Raw genomic sequence first — 20,472 nt, 5'->3', positions numbered from 1 at the left:
AACACATTTTGAACATTTTGAGCTTTGGGCTTTCAGAGCGTGTAGCGAAGCCTTGACTTGAATTTTAAAAATAAATTGGGAAAAAAATCACGGTGTCAGTCAACAATAAGAAATAAATATTTGGAAAATATCTTCATAAATATTTATTTTACCTGGTTAATGGGACTTCTGCTCCTGAACTTCTGCGCACAGCATCTGCAAATTGGGACTAAACTGGCCAGCTTCCGCGAGCGTGACGTTTATTTTGAACGGTGAAAAATAATAAATATAATTTTATTTTAATATGTAAAGATCACAATAATCTTCAAACTTTGAACTAAAATTAAAATTACATTACAGAAAAAGGAACTAACACAATAAAATGCACTTCAGTTAAATATTTATAATTTATTTTCCCAAGCCACTCGGAGCCACAGTGTAAGGATGAAAGAGCCACGGGTTGCTGACCCCTCACACTAGGAGGAGACACAAATCAAACCAGGAATGTTGGGTTCCAAAGAATATCGCCCTTCTTCCTGCGCCGCATTGCCGCTGAATACAAATACAGGACTGTCTCAGAAAATTCGAATATTTTGATAAAGTTCTATATCTTCTGTAATGCAATTAAAAAAAAATATATATATATATATTTTTTTTTTTTTCATGATATTCTAATATTTTGTGATAAGGATTTTTGAGTTTTCTTAAGATGTAAGCCATTATCAGCAATATTAGAATAATAAAAAGGCTTGCAATATTTCAGTTGATTTGCAATGAATCCAGAATGTATGATATTTTTGTTTTTGTAATTGCATTACAGAAGATATAGATTAAATAGATATAATATTGTGAACTTCATCACAATATTCTAATTTTCTGAGACAGTCCTATATATATATATATATACACACACACACACACACACACACACACACACACACACACACACACACACACACACACACACACACACACACACACACACACACAGTGGGGTTAAAAAGTATTTAGTCAGCCACCAATTCTGCAAGTGCAGTTGCAAGTTCTCCCACTTAAAAAGATGAGAGGGCTATAATTTTCATTATAGGTACACTTCATCTATGAGAGACAGAATGTGGAAAAAAAACAACTTATTTTCGACCATCATTTGCAAATAAATTCTTTAAAAATCATACAATGTGATTTTTTGGATTTTTTTTTTCGAATTCTCATAGTTGCTGTTTACGGATGATGAAAATTACAGGCCTCTATCATCTCTTTAACTTGCATAATTGGTGGCTGACTAATACTTTTTAGCCCCACTGTACATGTTTGTATATGAATGTATATACACATATGATAAGATTAACTTTATTGATCCTCATAGGGGAAATTCATTTGTCACAGCAGTGTAACATTTATAATGTCAAAAAAAGGAAAATGAACATGAATGTAAAAACCAGTATAAGGACAGAAGATAGCAAGACATCCACGAAAAAAAAAAAAAAAAATAATAATAGGGTGAAAAATACACAACCAGAACTAAACAACAAAATAAATAGAGTGACAGAAATAAATATCAATGAATAAAATAAATAAACAAAAATAGGCAGGATGTGCGTGGGCTGGGACAAACAAGGTAAACAGAGACAGCAGTCTTAGGACATGATGTGAATGGGTTGTTTAGTGAATGGGGTGAGGTAGTGAGATTGCGGAATTGTGAAAGCAGCACAGGTGCACTCAGGCCAGTAGGGTTTTGTGCCGTCCAGACTGCTGTTATACAGTCTGATGGCCATGAGCACAAAGGAGCATCTGAAGCGTTCGGTTCTGCACCGGGGTGGGATGAACCGTTGGCTGAAGGCGCTGCACATCGGCCACAGCTCGTTGTGCAGGGAGTGGGAAGGATTATCCAGGGTAGCTCCAAGTTTGTCCTTCACCCTCCCCACTGCCACCGATTAGAGATGATCCAGGTTCAGTCCCATCACCGAGTGGGCTTTCTAAATCTATGTATATACACTGCTCAAAAAAATAAAGGGAACACTTAAACACATCCTAGATCTAAATGAATGACATATTCTTATGAAATACTTTGCTCTTTACACAGTTGAATGTGCTGACAACAAAATCACACAAAAATTATCAATGGAAATCAATTGTATCAACCATGGAGGTCTGGATTAGGAATCACACTCAAAATTAAAGTGTAAAAACAAACTCCAGGCTGATCCAACTTTGATGTAATGTCCTTAAAACAAGTCAAGATGAATCTGTGTTGCTTCCTGAGTGGACACTATGATTTCACAGAAGTGTGATTGACTTGGAGTTACATTGTGTTGTTCAAGTGTTCCCTTTATTTTTTTGAGCAGTATATATATATATATATATGTAGGTACAGTATAAACTACTGTATAGATAGGAAGGTCCATAGCGCAGAACCGCTTTGTCCTTTTGCTCCATGAAAAAATCAATTTGCAGAAATTTGTCATGTTATTTTACAGCAGCGGTAGGTAGCTGCAGACTGGGGTGTTTTTTTTTGGGGGGGGGGGGGGGTGGCATCGCATAAATCGATAGACTTCCCGTTTGACCTTTTTCTGTCCTCGGATTGCATTTAAAGGTCCTTTTTTCCCGGGTTTTGATCTCGAAGCTCGCTCTCCTGACCCTGAACATTATCTCGACCGCTCTCTTTGATTTCCAACCTCCTCTACTATCCTTTTTAATGCCATTTTTTTACATTTATTTATTCGGCGTCTCGGAAAAAAGCGCTTGGTAAATCACCGGGGCTTCTCTCGGGCCCAATGGAGATGCAACTTTATACTCTCGGAAATGATCAAAGAATAACCTTTCTTTTGCTTTGTATCTCTTAAATAGCTCCAGATATCCGCTCAGTGCTGGGTTTCTGCAGGCTGACCCTGTGCTACTGCAACAGTCACATGTGTGCTGCTGCTGCCGCTCCCCTCCCGTAACATGTGCCGCTCTGAAACTGCGAGCCCTGATGTGTCTAAATATAACTCGGGTTTTACAAGCCTCCTCGACAGACCTATTAGTGTCACGGTAAATTGGCTGTTAAAATGAGTTGTGTGAGAACTTCCACGTGCCGATGTGTTGCGATTGTCCCGCCGCGCTCGATCCCCGGGCAGAATATTTTATGTGCACGGCGGCTTGTGGTGACAACACGTGAATGGTTGACTCTTTTGTTTGACTTGCACAAAGGAGCCAAGACGACGAAAAAAAAACCGCGGCACATTTGTATTTGGTTTTACTTTATTTGATTGTATTTTACACTATTATTTCAATTTATTTAATTTTATATTGTGTCATTTTATCATTTCATTTTTTACTTATCTCAACATATTTCATTATTTTATTTCATTTAATTGTATTTTACTTTATGATTTCAACTGATTCATGACATCATTTTATTTGTTTTATTTTATGATTTCAATTTATTTCATTTCATTACTTTATTTTATTTCATGATTTCATTTGATTGTATTTTATTTTATGATTTCAATATATTTTACTTCATGATATAATTTGATTCTATTTTACTTTATGATTTCAACTGATTCATATCACCATGTTATTTGTTTTATTTTATGATTTCAGTTTATTTTATTTCATTATTTTATTTCATTTCATGATTTCATTTGATTGCATATTATTGTATGATTGTATCAATATATGTCACCATTTTGTTTTTCTTTATTTTATGATTTCAATGTATTTCATTTCATGATTTTATTTTATTTCATGATTTTCTTTTCTTTCATGATTTCATTTAATTGAGTTTTATTTTATGATTTCATTTTTTTTCTTCTTTCATTATGTTATGTGTAATTATTTCATTTTACTTTATTTCAATACTTCATCCACCCATCCGTCGTATGCAGTTTATCCTCCACTTAGGGTTGCGGGGTTCAATATATATTTCATTTTATTTTTAAAGTATGAATGCAAGTGATAAATCAGATGAATGTGAAAGTAAAATCTGCCTTTTTGTTTTTTTTGCTTGTTTTCTTTCTGCAGGATCCAGTCAGGCTCCTATCTCAGCACTGGCTGGTTCACGCTCATCCTGGCCATGGACATGTGCAAAGAGATCCATATCTACGGCATGATAAATGACACCTACTGCAAGTAAGACGCCAGCTATCACCTCCCAGAGAAAATATCCCTGTAAAAAAGTCAGACCTGGGGGGGGGGGAATAAAACGTCGGGTCAATTTCAACCTCCTCAAAAGTGTGGGCCCCCCAACCACCCAGGTTAGAATCCACTGGCTCAGTGTTTCTGCTGAAATCCCTATAGGATTAGTCCGTGTTTTGCACAACGGCAAGCCAAGGTGGCTCAGCTACAGCACTCCACCTCCCTTCCGTCTCCGTTTAAACTTTGTCTCCCGCGTCCCGCCATGCTCTTCTGACTCTTGAGTGAGTGATTACTAACCGGTCGGGGTGAAAACACACCGCCGACATCCGCCTCCATCAGAAGCTGATCCACTCCCGGGCCTTTTTCTTCCCCCTCCACCCGAGCTGTGTCTCTCAACCCTCCTGCCGGCGCCCAAATCAAACACTTTTACCTAATGCGTGGTGAAAATCCTACCTTTTATCTTCTCGGAGCGCAGCGGGAGTTTAAATAAAAAAGAAGCTCCAGACACACGGCAGAGAGGAGCAATAATTCATCCCGTGAGGTTTTGTGATTCACCGATGCGATTCAGGGCGGCTGTTTTCTCGCCGTCTGCCTCCTTGCTAACTTCCCCCTGTTCCCACGAGAACGACAACGCGAGCTCTTGTCATCACCAAGAGAGTCCTATAGCCCCGAATGTCCGCCAGCATGGGCGAATTTATTCGGCAAAGCTGACAGGAAGGTTTTTTTTTTTTACCACGGAGATAGAAGACTTTCCCCGCAATCTGCGTTCATTGTTGAGCAAGTCGCCCCCTGTCGTAAAGCCGCCGCTAGCTTCGAGAGAACGTCCGTCCTCCCGTTTTTTATTTTTGCTATCGATTCCTCTAGCGGAGTCCTCGGGAGATTTTGAGTTCAAACCACGCAACGGAGAAAAAAATCGAGCCAGTCGTAATGTTTCGCAAATAAATGGAGGCTAGTTAAAGTCTTTATTGAATGGATTCGGCGGCATGCGGCTGATACTTTTTTTTTTCTTACAAATCGAGGAAACCTGCTGAGTGCTGAAAATGTTGCCAGAGGCCCTATCGCTTCACGTTTTCATGTCCTCGGGGGATATCATTTCGATTTGACATTTTTCTTCACATAGCAGATGATGTTAGACGCTTTCGTACTTTTTGCAGCTCCTGGAATATTTTCAGGAACTGAGCCTTTTTTCCCGTGTATTCGGACAACAGAGGAACCAGGTCCTCAGTTTCTAGAACCATTGTGGTTCCTACTCCATGCTTGGGTTTTTTTTACCTTTTCATAGGCATTTGTATGACGTACAGTGCTTGGTAGAAGTCATAAGCCACGGCCATTACCGGATACTTCTTGCTGACCGCTGAGAGACATTTTTAAAATGATATTTTTTCACCTGTTGGCTGTTTTCTTGTCACTAAAATGGAAAGAACCAGCGAGAAATGAGAGACCGCGGCCGAAAAGCTCGGGGCTCTTCTGGCCTGCGACGCAACAGAAGGGTTTCCGGAAACATGTTCACCAAAATAAGTATGGAGTTAGCTAACGGCAGGGTTTCACACAGCGAAGCAGAGCAGGGAGAAGATGAAAACAATTCAGGCCATTTAGCAAGTCCATGTTTATTACTCCCCCCATGTTGAATGTCTGGCCCCTGACTCCACTGCGGTTCGACCCTGCAGGACTTTGCGCACTGGTGCAAAGCCTCCTGCCTGAATTGTGAGCTAGGACATGGTCATGATGTTCGCTGGCTCGGAGGCAACCACCACCACCACCACCACCATACAGGGGGAGCCAGTAGAAACGGTGAAGGAGTACAGATACCTGTGCACTGTCCTTGACAACCTCCCGAAGTTCCCCTGAGGAGATCAACAAGAAGTACCTGGCAGTACCTGCTCAGGAAGTTGAGGTCATTTGAGGTTAGCGGCGCAATCCTAACCATATTCTCTCATGCCTCCATTGCGTGAGAGACATTACAACCTAACAAGAATGGCCTGGAGTGCACTACCTTGGTCACCTTGGTCCAAAATGATTGGCCAACCCCACAGACCTATCTCCTGTTCCCATGACAGTCAAATCTTAAAAACAGCCAAAAAGATCATCCCACACCCGGCCTTCTCGTGGCTCCCCTCAGGTCGCAGACTCCGCTGCAAAACCCAGAGGAGAAGGGCAACCTTTGTTCCCGGAGCTTTCAAACTCTACGATTCCTGCAACCCTGCAAACCCCTCTTTGCCATACCAGTGTAACGGCACTCATAAAATATTTGTTATATAAATGCAGAGCACAGCTCACATTACAGTCTCTTACCAATGGTACAATTTGCACAGTTCTGTACAGTAATTTATTATACCCATATATAAATATAGATTCACCCATATAATGTTTAATGCTGTTACCCCATGTGCCTCCCATTTGCCCCTCAGGGACAAATAAAGTTTTTTAGGAATGCTGTGGCAACTTCGCTCTCTATGTTGTCCATATTGTGATCATCGTCTTGTTCTTGGTGGTGGTTTGTGTTTTTCACATCGCAGAATCTTTAAATCTATTTACCCTGCTCCCAGAATGCCTTTGAGAATGCAGCACTTCCCCAGAGGGAGCTAGTTTCTGGAACCAACTCCTACTCCAACTCAATTTCTTAGAACCGTTTTCCTGGAACTTTTCTGACCAAAAGTGGCTAATTGAAGGCTGCAGGTGCTAAAACCAAAAATAGGCGCAGATTTGAGGTTGTCCTATGAAGCACAATCAAATGGCAACGCCATACGAGCATTTATAGGCTAAGTGAACAAATATGAGGCCCAAGGATGAATGAAACGTGGTATTTGGATGTGTGACTCTTGAGGACAGACCTCACACATTCCTGCCTTGGTGGCAGCAAATTAGCCCCGACACAGACAATTGGTTTTATGTGCAAAACTCCAAAGTGGGGCACTGCCAACGAACCTTGCCACTCGGGTATTACTTGCGACTGCTATGGACAAGGAAGTGAAATAAGCAAACCGGACAGACAATGTGAAAAGGCTTATCTTCTTTATTATGCTTGAAGTAATTGCGAACCTGCATACCTAAGAAGAACAACGTAGCCTGTCGGAGTGGTGACCCTTGTTGTCAATGAGCAAGGGAAAAACAAGGGAACATGTATTGGGTTCCCGACCACTGCTCCATGCACTGTTGTATCGAGTTACATTTCAATATCCTTGGTCAATCTGCTGTTTAAACGTCATGAAATGTCCTTACGATTTGCTATGTCATTGTTTTTGTTTTGTTGCTGTTGCTGGTTGGCTCCTAAATGTATGACAGTTGAGTCTCATGTCTGGAGGAGATTCTCATTTTGTCCCGCGCATTCGTCCATGCTGCTATTAGAGACTGAGCAAGACACTTTCTCACTTTTCGCAGCTCCTGGAACGTTATCAGGAACCAGGCCTTTTTTTTTTGCTTTTTTGGGGGGTATTTGGACAGCAGAGGAACCATGGACACGATGCATTTACCCTCACTGCATAATTGTTCTCTGTTCAAAACGGAGAGATCAGTTTGATCTGGGTTTCTGTTATTAAAAGATTTTACAGGAATCTCACCTCTGCAATTTTTGGCCTGATCCACTGTTGCAGTGTTCCCATCCCGTCACAGGCTGGAATTTTGAAAACAAGTATTTCAAAGGTGTTTGAGAGTATTTGATACATGGGAACCTTCACCTTCCCTGGTCCACTGTGCCTTGAGTTTTGAGTTCACTGTTACCTTCATATCACACCAAGCCAGCTCTGCACTCCTTAAATCCTCTGTCCCCTGTATGCTTCCTATGCCCTCTGTTCCCCCCCAAGTCTCATCTTTATTCAGCCTTATGCTCCACCGGCACCAGCTTCTCCCAATCCTGTGTTCCGCATGTTCTCTGTTCCCTCAGCAGCGTTTCCCTAACGCCATATCCGCTCAGCCCCGTGTTCCTTTTGTCCCATGTTCCCTGGGCCCGATGTTTCCTCCACCCTTTCTTCCTCAAGTCCTTAGCCTTTTGCTTCATCGTGTTATTTCTGCACTTCCTGAGCTCCGTGTTCTCTCTGTTTTCTCAGTTTCCTTTATTTTATGTTCCCTTTGCCCTATATTTGACCAGAACAAGGTAGCGTTAATTCCCATCGCTCTGTATCCCCTCTCAAAGATATTTTCCCTCAGCCATACCTACCTGGGCACTGTGTATTCTCGGCCTTAGACTTCTTCTTTTCTCAATATGATGCCCCGGGCTGTGTTTTTTTTTTTTATTTCCTGTTTGTGCACAATTGTAATTTCCTTCAACCCCTTGACTCCCGCCTGATGCCACTTTAATATTGTATGCCTTCCGCCCTGTGTTCTGTCATTCGGCCAAGGGAGGACATTTCAGAACAAACAAAGGCCCCTAGAAGAACCATCTAATGACCAGACCATCCGGGAGCAGCGTCGCTGTTATTAATAGGTTATTCCACGGAACTCGGCTAACCTTGTTAAACCTGGGATGGGTCGAGTGAAAGCATCCGGTTTTCAGCTCGAAGAGAACATTAGATCCAGTCAGTCGACCAATTCAGATGTATTGTGATGGAAGCCATTGGAGCAGGAACATCCTTCTGATACCATTTTGTGTGAATTTTTTTTTAGACTGTGTTTCAGTACAGAAAAAATGTCAATCTCTTATATTAATGGAAAAAAACACAAAAATATATGACGGTTTGACAGTATTCCATGCTCATACCCCTGCTCATCGGTGCTTTCTGAAGAAAAACCTTTAAAGCCTGGAGCAGATTTTATTATTGCATCAGCTGTGAACTATAAGACACAGACATTCCACTCAGTTCAGAAAGAGTTTCCACTGCATCTCCAGAAATCCTCTCCTATGCGTCACAATTAGCCACTCGGATTCTTTCACCGTAGAGCCGAGCCGCTCTTCGGACCACCTCTTCTTGCTGCTGTGACTCTTGGAGCGTCGCCGGAGTCAGTCGTCGGAAAGCTGCTTCGGCTTCGGTAAAATAAAAAATCATCAGTTCAGAGTCATACGATTCCAACCGGTTGCATAATTCCACATCCCTGACTCCATGGTGATTAATGCAATAAGAACAACGCGGTACAATGGAAGCCCTATGTACCGTATTTTCTGCACTATAAGGCACATTGGATCATAAGGCTCACCGTCAATGAATGGCCTGTTTTAAAAGTGTTTTCGGATATAGGGCGCACTGCATTATAAGGCTCATAGAATAGAAATTACTGTAGTGGCTGGAGTTACGTTATGCATCCACTAGATGAAGCTGCGTTTGAGGGAATGTCAACAAAACAGTCAGATAAGTCAGTCAAACTTTATTAATTGAATACAAATCAATATTCTGACAACCCCATTCACTACCAAAACAAGTTAGTGCATTCACAATACGGTACCGCACATACCGTACCTCAGCTCTTACTGGTAATTGCGCCGCCTTCGTTGAAAACTGTTTTTTTCCAACTCATAAAACGAAAACACCAAGAAGGACCGCCTCTAAATTAATTGATGTTCATGTCGCGAGCCAGCACTGTTGCCTTCATTCGAATAGAGACTGTAAAGACGCTTCTCTGTTCAACAACACACTGTTCAAGTCCTCCAACTGTGGCCATCTCACTTTGTTTCTTCGGAAACTGGTCTTCTTTTCTAGGTCATTTTGTTGCTTCCTACACTTCCGTACCATTGATTCATTAATGTTGAATTCCCTCGCCTGAGTTTGAACTCAAGGCAATGAAAGCATGTCTCTTGAAAGGTGCCATATTGGGGTCTTTATACACACACAAGTGGTTCGGGACTGGAATTGCCCTTTGCCGATTTTACCGCTACTACTTTGGAGACGCACCCTGACTACGGTAGCCATAATTAACCAATATTGATCCAAGGCGCATCGGATTGTAAGGCACACTGTTGGTTTTTGAGAAAATTAAAGGCTTTTAGGTGCGCCTTATATGCAGAAAATACGGTATGTCATTTTAGCTTGAAACAAAACAACGCAAGGAGGCTGTCATCATTCTGTAGCATTCGGCAGCGCCACACAAAACAACTATTTACCATCCAAGGATCATACCTTTGATTGTTCACGTAGCGCCACACAAAACAACTATTTACCATCCAAGGATCATACCTTTGATTGTTCATGTAGCGCGTTAGCAAAATGCGCTACACAACCACGAGGAGGCTATCGCTTTGTGTCTCCAATCTCGATTTCGCATCAGCGTGGAACAAAGCGTTTGGTGGTCGCAGACAGGAAGAAGAGAAAGCAGCCGATAAAAGGGAATGAATGACTTCAGGCGAATCCTTTCCAGGCTGTGTTGAAAACTGTTCTTGTAGCTTGTGTCTTAAAGCCCAAAGGGGTGAAATGTGTTAATGACTCTCAGTTCCTGCCGGCGCCGGTGCTGTAACGGGGCTGCGGGAGCTGATTGTGTTCTCTCCAGATTGTTGTTTTACAAAACATATCAATGGCTGTCTAAGAGACATTAAATTTGTAGTCTGCTGAGTTTAGGATAATGTCACATGTTTTTTTTTTTTTTTTGGATGGAAGCCAATTTCGGCAGAGCATGAAGTCGGGCACGAACAGCACAGCGTCAAATTTCAGAATATATACCTGGCCGACACTGGACTCCAAACCAAAACCCCTCAATTTGGAGGAGAAGCCCTCAGTGGATTTTCACAACCAAACAACAAACTTCAAAACACCATGTAAACTGATTGCTTCTGCACGCTTGAGTAGAGGGTATCATCAGCAAACATTTAACACTAAGAAAAATAATAAAATAATTTCTGAAGCTGGTGTGAATTTGAATACGACTTCTCTGTTCATTTATTGCTTTCATTTACTGAGTTAGGAAATGTACAATTCAATCTTTAGTTAAAATCCAACTGTGTTGCATTAGATTTCAACAATTTCCTTTGGGATAAATAGTTATTCTTATTCTTATTCTTATTCTTATTCTTATTCTTATTCTTATTCTTATTCTTATTCTTATTCTTATTCTTATTCTTATTCTTATTCTTAGAATACCGTAATTTCCAGATTATTGAGCTCAGCTGAATATAAGCTTCACCGGCTAAAGATAAGAAAAACAAATATATGTGTACGTGTATAGGTTGCACTTGCCTATATGGTGCAGGTGTCAACGTTGTAACATTTACACAGGAAAATATTTTTTTTACTTTTAATCAATATATACCCGTACATCCACAAATACATACTGGAAATGCTATTTTCCAAACAGTGCCTGTAACATGGCTGATGAAAAAGATCAATAATAAATAACCCAAGGAAAGGTGCATCCACCCATCCATTTTCTATCCCGGCTTTGTCCTTCTCCAGCTGATCGCTGTCTTGATCTTCCTTCTGCGCACTAAAACCATTAAACTCGTCTTGTTCCGTGTCAGAATTTAACAGCCTCAGAATTTTACGGTCATTTCATAGCTTTGATGGGACCAGGCTAAATGTTTTGGCGCCATGTTATGCCACGTTAGCCCCCCAAAAACTCCATAAATAAGCCGCATCATAGTTTAAGCCGCAGTGCTGAAAGTATGTGAAAAATGTGGAGGCTTACATTTCGGAAAATACAGGACAAAATCTGAAGTGTATAAGGATGCTAGCAAATCCTTCAAAACGTTTGCCAAATTTGACACACTAGTTACTCTCGGACAAAAGAATTCTTAGAACAGTCCAGCTCAAATTTGGTTACGGTTCACAAAAAGTATCCGGGAATGGGCGTGGCTTATGAGTTCCACCAATCGCCAAGCACGTACGTCATACCAGTTCCTCTGGAATCGTAAAAAAAAAACCTCCCTTGGAATGGGAGCTGAAGTAGTTCTAGGAACCAAGGTCCATGTTACACCTATGCTGTCTGGACGTACGTCATACGAGTTCCTCTGGAATCGTAAAAAAACCTCCCTTGGAATGGGAGCTGAAGTAGTTCTAGGAACCAAGGTCCATGTTACACCTATGCTGTCTGGATGCGCAAAGAAACAGGCTGCTTCCTGGAAAGGTTCTAGGAACTGTAAAAAAGGTCCAACAATGCAAAAGCAGCTCATGCTCTTAGCAGTTAGTATTGACTGGTACCCAGCACCACATTCTGTCCTTACAGAAATAAGATTAGATAAGATAATACTACATAGGGGAAATTTCCTTTCACAGCAGCACAACAATTACCATATCAATAAATTTGAATAACAATATAAAACAGAAGAGACATGTAAACAGAAGAAAAAATTGGCAACAACAACAGCAAAGATAAAAATAGATAACAGAATGAAAAAAGAACAACAAGGGAAAAATTGGATAAGCAGCGTGACAACAAGGATAAAAAAAAAAAGGAAATAGATAATGGAATTAGACATCTGCTCATGGTTCATCCATGATGGGTTAAATGCAGTGGTCAAATTTCACTGATGTTGTGCTGTATGTATGACTATTTGTGAAAATAAATGCTTTCTTCTTCTTCCCTATGGTCTGTGGTAACCTCAAAAGACAGATGTATTCCAATGCTATTCTGATGGGATTTGAAACCACGTCGACAAACTAGCAAGTCTTGAATATCGAATTGAATTCTAACTATTTTTTTTTCTCTATGAACTTAGGACCGAAGGCTTGCGAAATGTCCCTTACCACTACTACGAGGCAGGAAGCCGGGATGAGTGCGCCGAGTACGTCCTCCACGAGAACGCCCCCTACGGCGGGCACCGCTTCATTACCGAGAAATCCGTGTTCGCCAAGTGGGCCAAAACGCACGCCATCAAATTCTTCAACCCGCCGTGGCAGCTGTCGTGACCCCGGCTCGACCCACGTGGAAAAGCATCGTCATTTTACCGGACGAGTCTCCCCCTGCTGAGAGACAGAGTCCCCAGAGTGCATAGATTTTTCATTTTTGGCTCCATATCCATCAATTATACTCGCCTGACGGTTGTTTGTATAGTCCTGGTTGGTTCCTATCCAGGAGCCTCTGTTGACAAAAGCCACCCGGGCAGAGAGATTTCCATTAATGTCCGACCAACCAGGACGGCACCGACATATCTCTTGTTCTTGAATATTTACACTTTTTCCTCACAGATTGGAACGCTGAGGGTGGAAAAAAAAAAAAAAAGCGACCTGAATAATGGATCCATTTTTTTTTGCTGCTCCGTGAGTCCAGCAAAGTGTGGTTCAAAGGACGGACAAAGATGAAAAACGGGAGGAAAAACTCAACGGGGTGGTAAACTGTCCGTCAACAGGCGATGGGAGAAGTGGCCGAATATCAATATTTTGTCACATCGTCGTGGACGACCTGGCCTGCTCTGCTTTCCCACAGTGTCTGTCTGCTGTCAGGCGCTAATGAATCTACAGCGAGTATCATTCAAGCGTTCATCTCTTGACTGAGGGACTATTGATAGCAGATGCTCTGTCAGTTTCAATTTACTCGGCTCCGTCTGCGCCGGCTTCAGCAGGCAAGGTCACTCGAAAAAGAAAAAGAAATAGCCGCCGCGTTCGCTTTTTACGCCGATCAAACGTGAAAATGGATCAGCCTTTGTAATCGCCCGTGAAATTCTTGTTGACGCGGGATGCGGAAGATGTCAATTTTTTTTGTTTTTTTCTTTAAAATAAAAAAAAAAAACAAAAAACGAACAATTTCATTTTTGAAGCGGGTGGCTCAAACGCTACGTGCCGCTAATTTATTCCGCGGAGAAAAGTTTGCTCTTTAAGAACGCGCCATTGACAGCGTGAGCCTCACAACACATGGAGCAACGCGCGATTAGAAAACTCCATCCTCGAAGAAAGAGCTAAGTCATTTGTGACCCCGCTGGGGGAAGAGATTTATGTGTGCAGTGATGCCATTTGAAGTTAATTGTATTCTATTATCATTTTGTGCCTGCTTTTATACTCTGCAGTTCATTGTGCGGAGACGGGAAAGGATGCACCAGCGCGCTCCGGCGCCGTAACTCATTTTCTCATAGACTTTGTGCCTCTTTGTGTAACGATATCGCCACATTGAACATGTCCTCCCATTTGTCTTCGGACGCTTTGACCCATTTCGTCGCGGTGTCGCTGAAAGTAGACTCCCCCCGTCAGTTGTAGCCATGACCGAAGTAGCGTCCTGGTCAGAAGGGTAGCCAGGAGGCGAGCACCGAACAGATTCACAGACTTCTAATTTTGGAGACTTCATGCACAATGTCCCCTGTGACTGGTATGCGTCGCAGTTTTTTAGCTTCCCTGCAGTTTACACGCTCTTATTCCATTTTGTGATGTGGCATTGATTTGGTGGAGCTGCCTGCCGAAAACGATTGAACACTAGATGTTGCCGTGTATTTTAATGTGGTCATGTTGAAAACATATGTAGCCTCAACATGGGAAAAGAAATCCTTTACAGTAATGCAGTGTCTCTTAAACAAACTCAGGGTGTAGCTTTAGCGCCTGCTTGTAGATCCTTGCCTCAAAAGTTGCACTTTTTCAAGCGCTGTGCGACACGGACAAAATCTTACATCACGGCATTGGTCATTTCTTGTGCTCATGAAGATATACAACAGGAAGTAGTTAACATTTTGGTGGGTCAGTGAATGAAAACACAAACAAGCAAATTAAATATTGCTTCCCTTAAATTTCGAGAGGCTTCTTCAATTCTAATTACTCTAATAGAGTTTCCGAATATAACTGCCAGGGCTTTGGGCGGGTAGTGGCTTGTTGTATAAGTGGAAGAGTTGATCTGCAGAAAGTACATATAAAAGGGGGGTTTTGCTAATGGCGGTGTCGTTCGTTGGAACAAATGTGCAATTTACTGGATTTTCTGAGAGCAACTCATTGGGATAACCTAGACCAGCCCAAAAACTTGGCAGTTACTGTATATTCAGAAACTCCCCATAGGTCAAAAAAACTGAAGAAACGTCTCGGATGATGGGTGAGACATCTTCAAGTGAAGAAATTCAAGTCCAGATGCCAAGACAAGAAGATGTCAACAAGAATTCACCATGACCTGGATGACTGAGAACCTCCGCTGACATATCACTTCCCTTTCCAAATGTTGTCGAGGCAAGTTGACTTGATTTCTCATCCAAGAGGCTTCCTCGATTCTGGGAACGTTTCAAGTCCGGTTGCCACGATGGAATTTGCGAAGGTTTAACTGCAACTTGTATGACTGAGAACCCCTACAGACAAAATTACAGCTTTCTTGTCGATGTCAGACTCCTCGGGCAAAATCATGACCCATTGACCAAAGCGCTCCCTTTGAAGACACAGGTACCTGACATTGTCTCTTTTTGGCGGCTAACTTTCGTTCCGAGCAGAGTTTCACTCACCGTCAAGCTTCTCTATCAAGTTTTGATCTAACAAAATACTCCGAGTGACATGATACGCTGCTGGGAAGCTATTCGAAGCTTTGTGCGGCGGAAGCAGAAGGAAGAGCCAAACATGTATGTCTATGACTATTTTTCTACAATTCCCACAACCCTACTTTATAGAATAGCAGCAGGACTATTGTAACGTCCATGATAAACCACTAAAAGTATAATTTTTGGGGGGACTTTCTCTTGTTGACATCCATTTAATATTTTGAGAGAAAAAAAAAACAATATAGTGTGTTTGTATTTTTGTCATTGAATGGAAGCAATCCAAAAAAAAAAAAAAAAAAAAACACCACAGATTATGACTACTTTATCAACAGATTTTTGCTATGAAAAGATACACTCTAAACGCCATCAGCATATTGGTAAGAAAAGCAGGATTATACAGTGTTGAATTGTGCATTAATTGTTTTTAACAAAAATACAATATGATACCTGACTGATTGTAAGATTTACCTAAATTTAAAGGATTTTCTGGATGCAGTGAAAATATATGAATGTGTAGCATGTTTTTTTTGCTTATTTTAGGCTCTTTCTTTTATATTTTTTTAGTTTTGAAAAAAAAAAAAAAAAGGCCAGATGTAGCTTTTTAGGTTACCGCGTCATCTCTTTTGTCGTATCTGGTTCTTGATTGGTGTCAGGAGTACGTGGGGATTACGGCTGCGATCATAGCGACTCACTTGACATGTTGTCAACGCGAACGTCAACGGGAACCCAAACGTTACAACGCAAACCACACCCACTCAACACTCGTTGGCGGCGGCCTTTCGGGAATGAAACCTTCTCTTGAACGCGCATCAGTCAGGATTGAGAGGAACTGTCATTTTCCCAACGTTTACAAAGTACAGATTTTTTTTTTATTTTTTATTTTCCAATTAGAATTCAGACATGTTCTCATTGTTTTTTTTTTTTCCTTGAGCACCAACATCATGATGTATTTACTTCTGCGCTACGCTGATCTATCTCTTACATTGAAAACCCCTATGGATCCAACCGAAGCCCAGAATTGTAACAGCAAACCACATCCCTTTTTTGCTTCAAATATTGTCTCGTGATTGAAAAAATGGTGAATGGGTGAGCAGCACCCCGAACATAAAGAGCACTTCGGGTTTTTCAGATCGTATATTTGATTCATTTCAATGGACGACCGATTCCATAGGCATTGTACTTAGCTAACCAGCAGCAGGGTTGTTTTTAGCTCATTAGTGCTCACGTAACACCTGTAAAGAGGTACACTGTTGTTAAGATAATAAGATTAAATTCTAAATTGACCCCCAGAGGGAAAATTCTTTTGTCACAGCAGTGCAAAAATAACAAATTTGAATAAAAATGTAAATAAAAGAGACAATTAACAGGAGGAGGACAACAAAAAGGTTAAAAATAGATCACAAAATGGCAATGATTAAGGTTATGAAAACGTCCTGTTTTTTAAATTAACCATGCTGACTCCTGCAGGAAACAAAAGCAGGGTCATGCCCAACCGGGACAGGTATCAGCGAGATGGACCGCCAGTGTTTTCATCTTTTCATCACAGCATTGGTCATGCCTTGTGCTCATGAAGATATCCAACATGAAGTAGTTGGTCAAGTACAGACTAACAAGATTAGATTTCCTGTGCAGAGACGATAAGATCTGAGGAGGAAGATAGAAACTGTTTTTTCTTGGGTGCGAGCAACCACAGAACCCAAAGTAGCAACTAGCCCGGCGTTGCATGCATGTTGTTTTTATATACCCCCTGCAAAAAGTGAATTTCTGTGAAGTAGATATGTGATCATTTTGGTGGTATTTACAGATATATTAGCCCTTTATGAACCTCCCTGAGCATACATATGCTTTGCTGGCGGTTTTTTCCACGGAAACATTGTGATAGACAGTTGCCGTCTCTGCTTTTTTTCTGGTTGAAAATGGTTTTATAAACTGCCACGGCCCCATCGATCAAGTTACAAAAGGGGACCGATCGAACTATATCGTCGTCCCAAATATTTTGCAGGGCTTTTGCGGTGTTTGTCATATCAGCAAGTCAAGTGTGAGACCAGTCTCTTCGGTTTCTTTCTCTTCTTGTCTCTTTTGTCCTCTTCCTCGCTGGCAGACTTCATCATGTCGGAGAAGCCATCTCCAAGAATGCGTACCATAAAAGGAGATTTTTTATTTTATTTCATTTGTAAAATGAATTTTAGAAAAATTTTACTATATTTTTTACTGTTTTTTTTCTTCTTAGGCTGGAATATAGGTATTTCATAACGAAAAAAAAATTCTAATACTGCCAAAATATGCAAAAGAACAATAAATGGTGAGAATCAAATTAAAAAAAAATTCTGAGAAGTAGCGAGGGCGCGAAAGCCGAACCACGAAGAAGTGACGCTCCACTGCATACCATAAAATCAGGATTATAGAGCGCACCTATATATAGGTTGCACCTACTTTAAAAAAAAAAAATTACATAAGTAAACCTCACTTTTCTATAAGCTGTGGGTGAACATGAGATATTAACGCTGGAAAGATTTTTTTGAAAAGTTTTAATGAAATAAATGATAATAACATCTACAACTATCGCTGAATAACGCAAATGTTTTTACATTATTAGAACAGATGCCAAGCTTTTGTGAAGCAACTCTGCAATTCTGCGTGTCTTTTTCATGATGGGGTGGTGTGCAAAAAGTTCAAAATGGTTGAACCTGAGAATTATTGCAAATGCGAGTGGGCTTACCAAAACAATTCAATTTGTCCACTGGCGGAAAGAAGCTGCCATAATTAACCTATAAAAATCCATAAATTAACCACTTTGTTGTAAACACCACAGTTGTCAAAGCATGTGAAAAAAATAGCGGCTTATATACTGGAATTTACGATATATTTATTATTATTATTATTACTATTATTATTATTCAAATTTCTTTTTTTTTTTTCCACTCAGACTGTGATTGAGCATTCGTGCGACCAATCAGCGTGACTCCTTGAGTGAATTAAAATCACCTCCTGAATCATATATTTAGAGTATCCCTTCATTTATTTGTCAGTTTGGACATTTTAAAAGTATATATATATATATATATAGATAGTTTTTTTTTTTTATTATTTTGGCCACGAACGCCGGTGGCCGGGGAAATACCTTCCCATGTCTGAGTGGGTTCTCTGGTTCCTCCAGCAGTCCAAATATGAAGAAGGTTATTTAGAGACCCTGCATGCGTTTATGAGAGGGTGAATGTCCATAGTTTGTGAAAAACTTACCAGAACAAGCAATGATAAGGATATATTTTTTATGATTTTTTTTAAACAAGTTATATATTCATATTTCATTGTATTTCTTATTCTTCCTCCTTTCTACTAATATCTATTACTGTTATGTTTTTTACTTGAAACTCTGGCACAACAATTCCCTTCGGGATAAATAAAGCTGTTCTCATCTCATCTCTCATCTCATATATATATGTATATTGTATATATATATATGGAAGCAGAAACAGATTCTGAGTGAATACATGAAATATCAGTCTCTGTCATCAGTGAGGAAGAGAGAGATGTACTTTATTGATCCCAGGATTGGGAAATTATATGACAGCAGCAGCATAACATACAAAGAACAGACAGTGATAAGCTAAAAATAAAATGTGTCGCACGACATGTCACATCAGTGAGCTGTCTATTTCTGATTACATGAGAAAAGAGGAAAAGTGGGTGTTTCACGAGATGTAAATATCTTATGCGACATCAAGTATTTGGACTCGGAAGATTAGCGGAAAAATCCTTGTTCCACATCCTGTTCATACGGTAATAGGATTTTTTGGCAGATTTTTATGACAAGAAAAGGGAAGAAAAACAGTGGAAACAGATTAAAATTTCCCAGTACCACTCAGCATTTATTTTATCTTATTTTGTTTTATTTAGTTTCAATTTTTACATTTTTTTTCCCCTTTTTTGGCCTAAATGAAGCGTTCTTTGTATCAGCTGCTGGTAGCTTGTTGCCATCCTTCCCCTTTTTACAGGCTGTGCATTCTGTTAGTTTTCCGCTCAGCAAAACATCCCATTGTTCTCAGCCGCTGTGCTCCGGAAAACAATCCACGTATATATATATATATGTGTGTGTTTGTGTACATATATATATATGAACTATATTATAATGATGAATACTCCCTGTTATTTTCGCACATGAATCAGTTGTGATTCACGGGGAAGCTGCATTCGAGAAGCACGAAAGCGAATGGAAAGAAAAGAAACACACCGACTGACATCCCGAGGCTGGAAACACACATTTTTCAGGTTTCAGCGGCGCTCTGCGGCCTCCCTGGCCGGCCGGCAAGTAGCGAGCAGGGATTCATTGTAAATGTGCAAACAGAAAGACGCACTTGATTAATTAAACTTGTAAAGAAATAAGTAGTTAAATGAAACACTTGTCATCCTCACGCTGACTGACAGCAGAAGTGGTAGCGGGATGAAGGATGATTTTTCCTACGAAAAGAAGTGTCTCGAATAAACATCTGTGGCCAGATAGTATAATATTAATTTAATTTATTATTTCTCAGTGTTTTATATACTTACTCATTGCTTTTATTTTTAAGTGTTGATTTTGAAGGGCCAAAAAAAAAAAAAACCTTCTTTATGCCCTCATATTGTCATGTGAATTATGCTCACCTTATTGTTCTTATCCTCGTACTCATGGCCATTCGCTCAAAAGTGCTTTCTTATTTAGACAAAAAAATTTGTTTTTTTTTTCCCGTACACATTCCCCGCATTTTCCTTCATGGTCTTTGGGCTCAAGTGTCCTTGTGTGTGTATTTGATTTAACACCGAATGTAATTTAACACGACCTGGGGAGGAGCTGTTGCTGTTGTTTTGCGCTAACGCCGCTAATGTTGCCATTTATTTTTTTCTGTCAGCGGTGACATATCGCCCTGCACTGCATGGATCTGTGCAGATCATGACATGTACGTTTTGTTTAAGAAAGGTTTGTGATTATATGTATTATTCTGTCTAAGATTAGCTGGAATTATTGTGAATGTTGTTACTTTCACCTGCGTGGACGCCGTCTCCTGTGTCTTCTATACATTTGGGATTAAAGAAAACGTTGAAAACCC

The 20,472-nt window shown here is 40.5% G+C and overlaps 1 protein-coding gene across 1 annotated transcript in view; it reads left to right on the top strand.

The window, feature by feature from the left end:
• The window catches only part of st6galnac3 (ST6 (alpha-N-acetyl-neuraminyl-2,3-beta-galactosyl-1,3)-N-acetylgalactosaminide alpha-2,6-sialyltransferase 3), a 152,206-nt gene extending 131,734 nt beyond the window's left edge, over positions 1 to 20,472 (top strand). Inside the window, exons 4-5 of the mRNA XM_086153401.1 lie at positions 3,985 to 4,092; positions 12,671 to 20,472. Of these exons, the coding sequence (XP_086009527.1) occupies positions 3,985 to 4,092; positions 12,671 to 12,860 (298 nt within the window). The 3' untranslated portion in view covers positions 12,861 to 20,472. The remainder of the gene's footprint in view (positions 1 to 3,984; positions 4,093 to 12,670) is intronic.

Source organism: Fistularia commersonii, chromosome 10 (genome assembly GCF_037954325.1).
Source record: "Fistularia commersonii isolate RoL2024-O1a breed Wild chromosome 10, RoL_Fcom_v1.0, whole genome shotgun sequence".
NCBI lineage: Eukaryota > Metazoa > Chordata > Actinopteri > Syngnathiformes > Fistulariidae > Fistularia > Fistularia commersonii.
The sequence above is the reverse complement of the archived record's forward strand: the minus strand, read 5'-3'. Positions and strand labels throughout refer to the sequence as shown.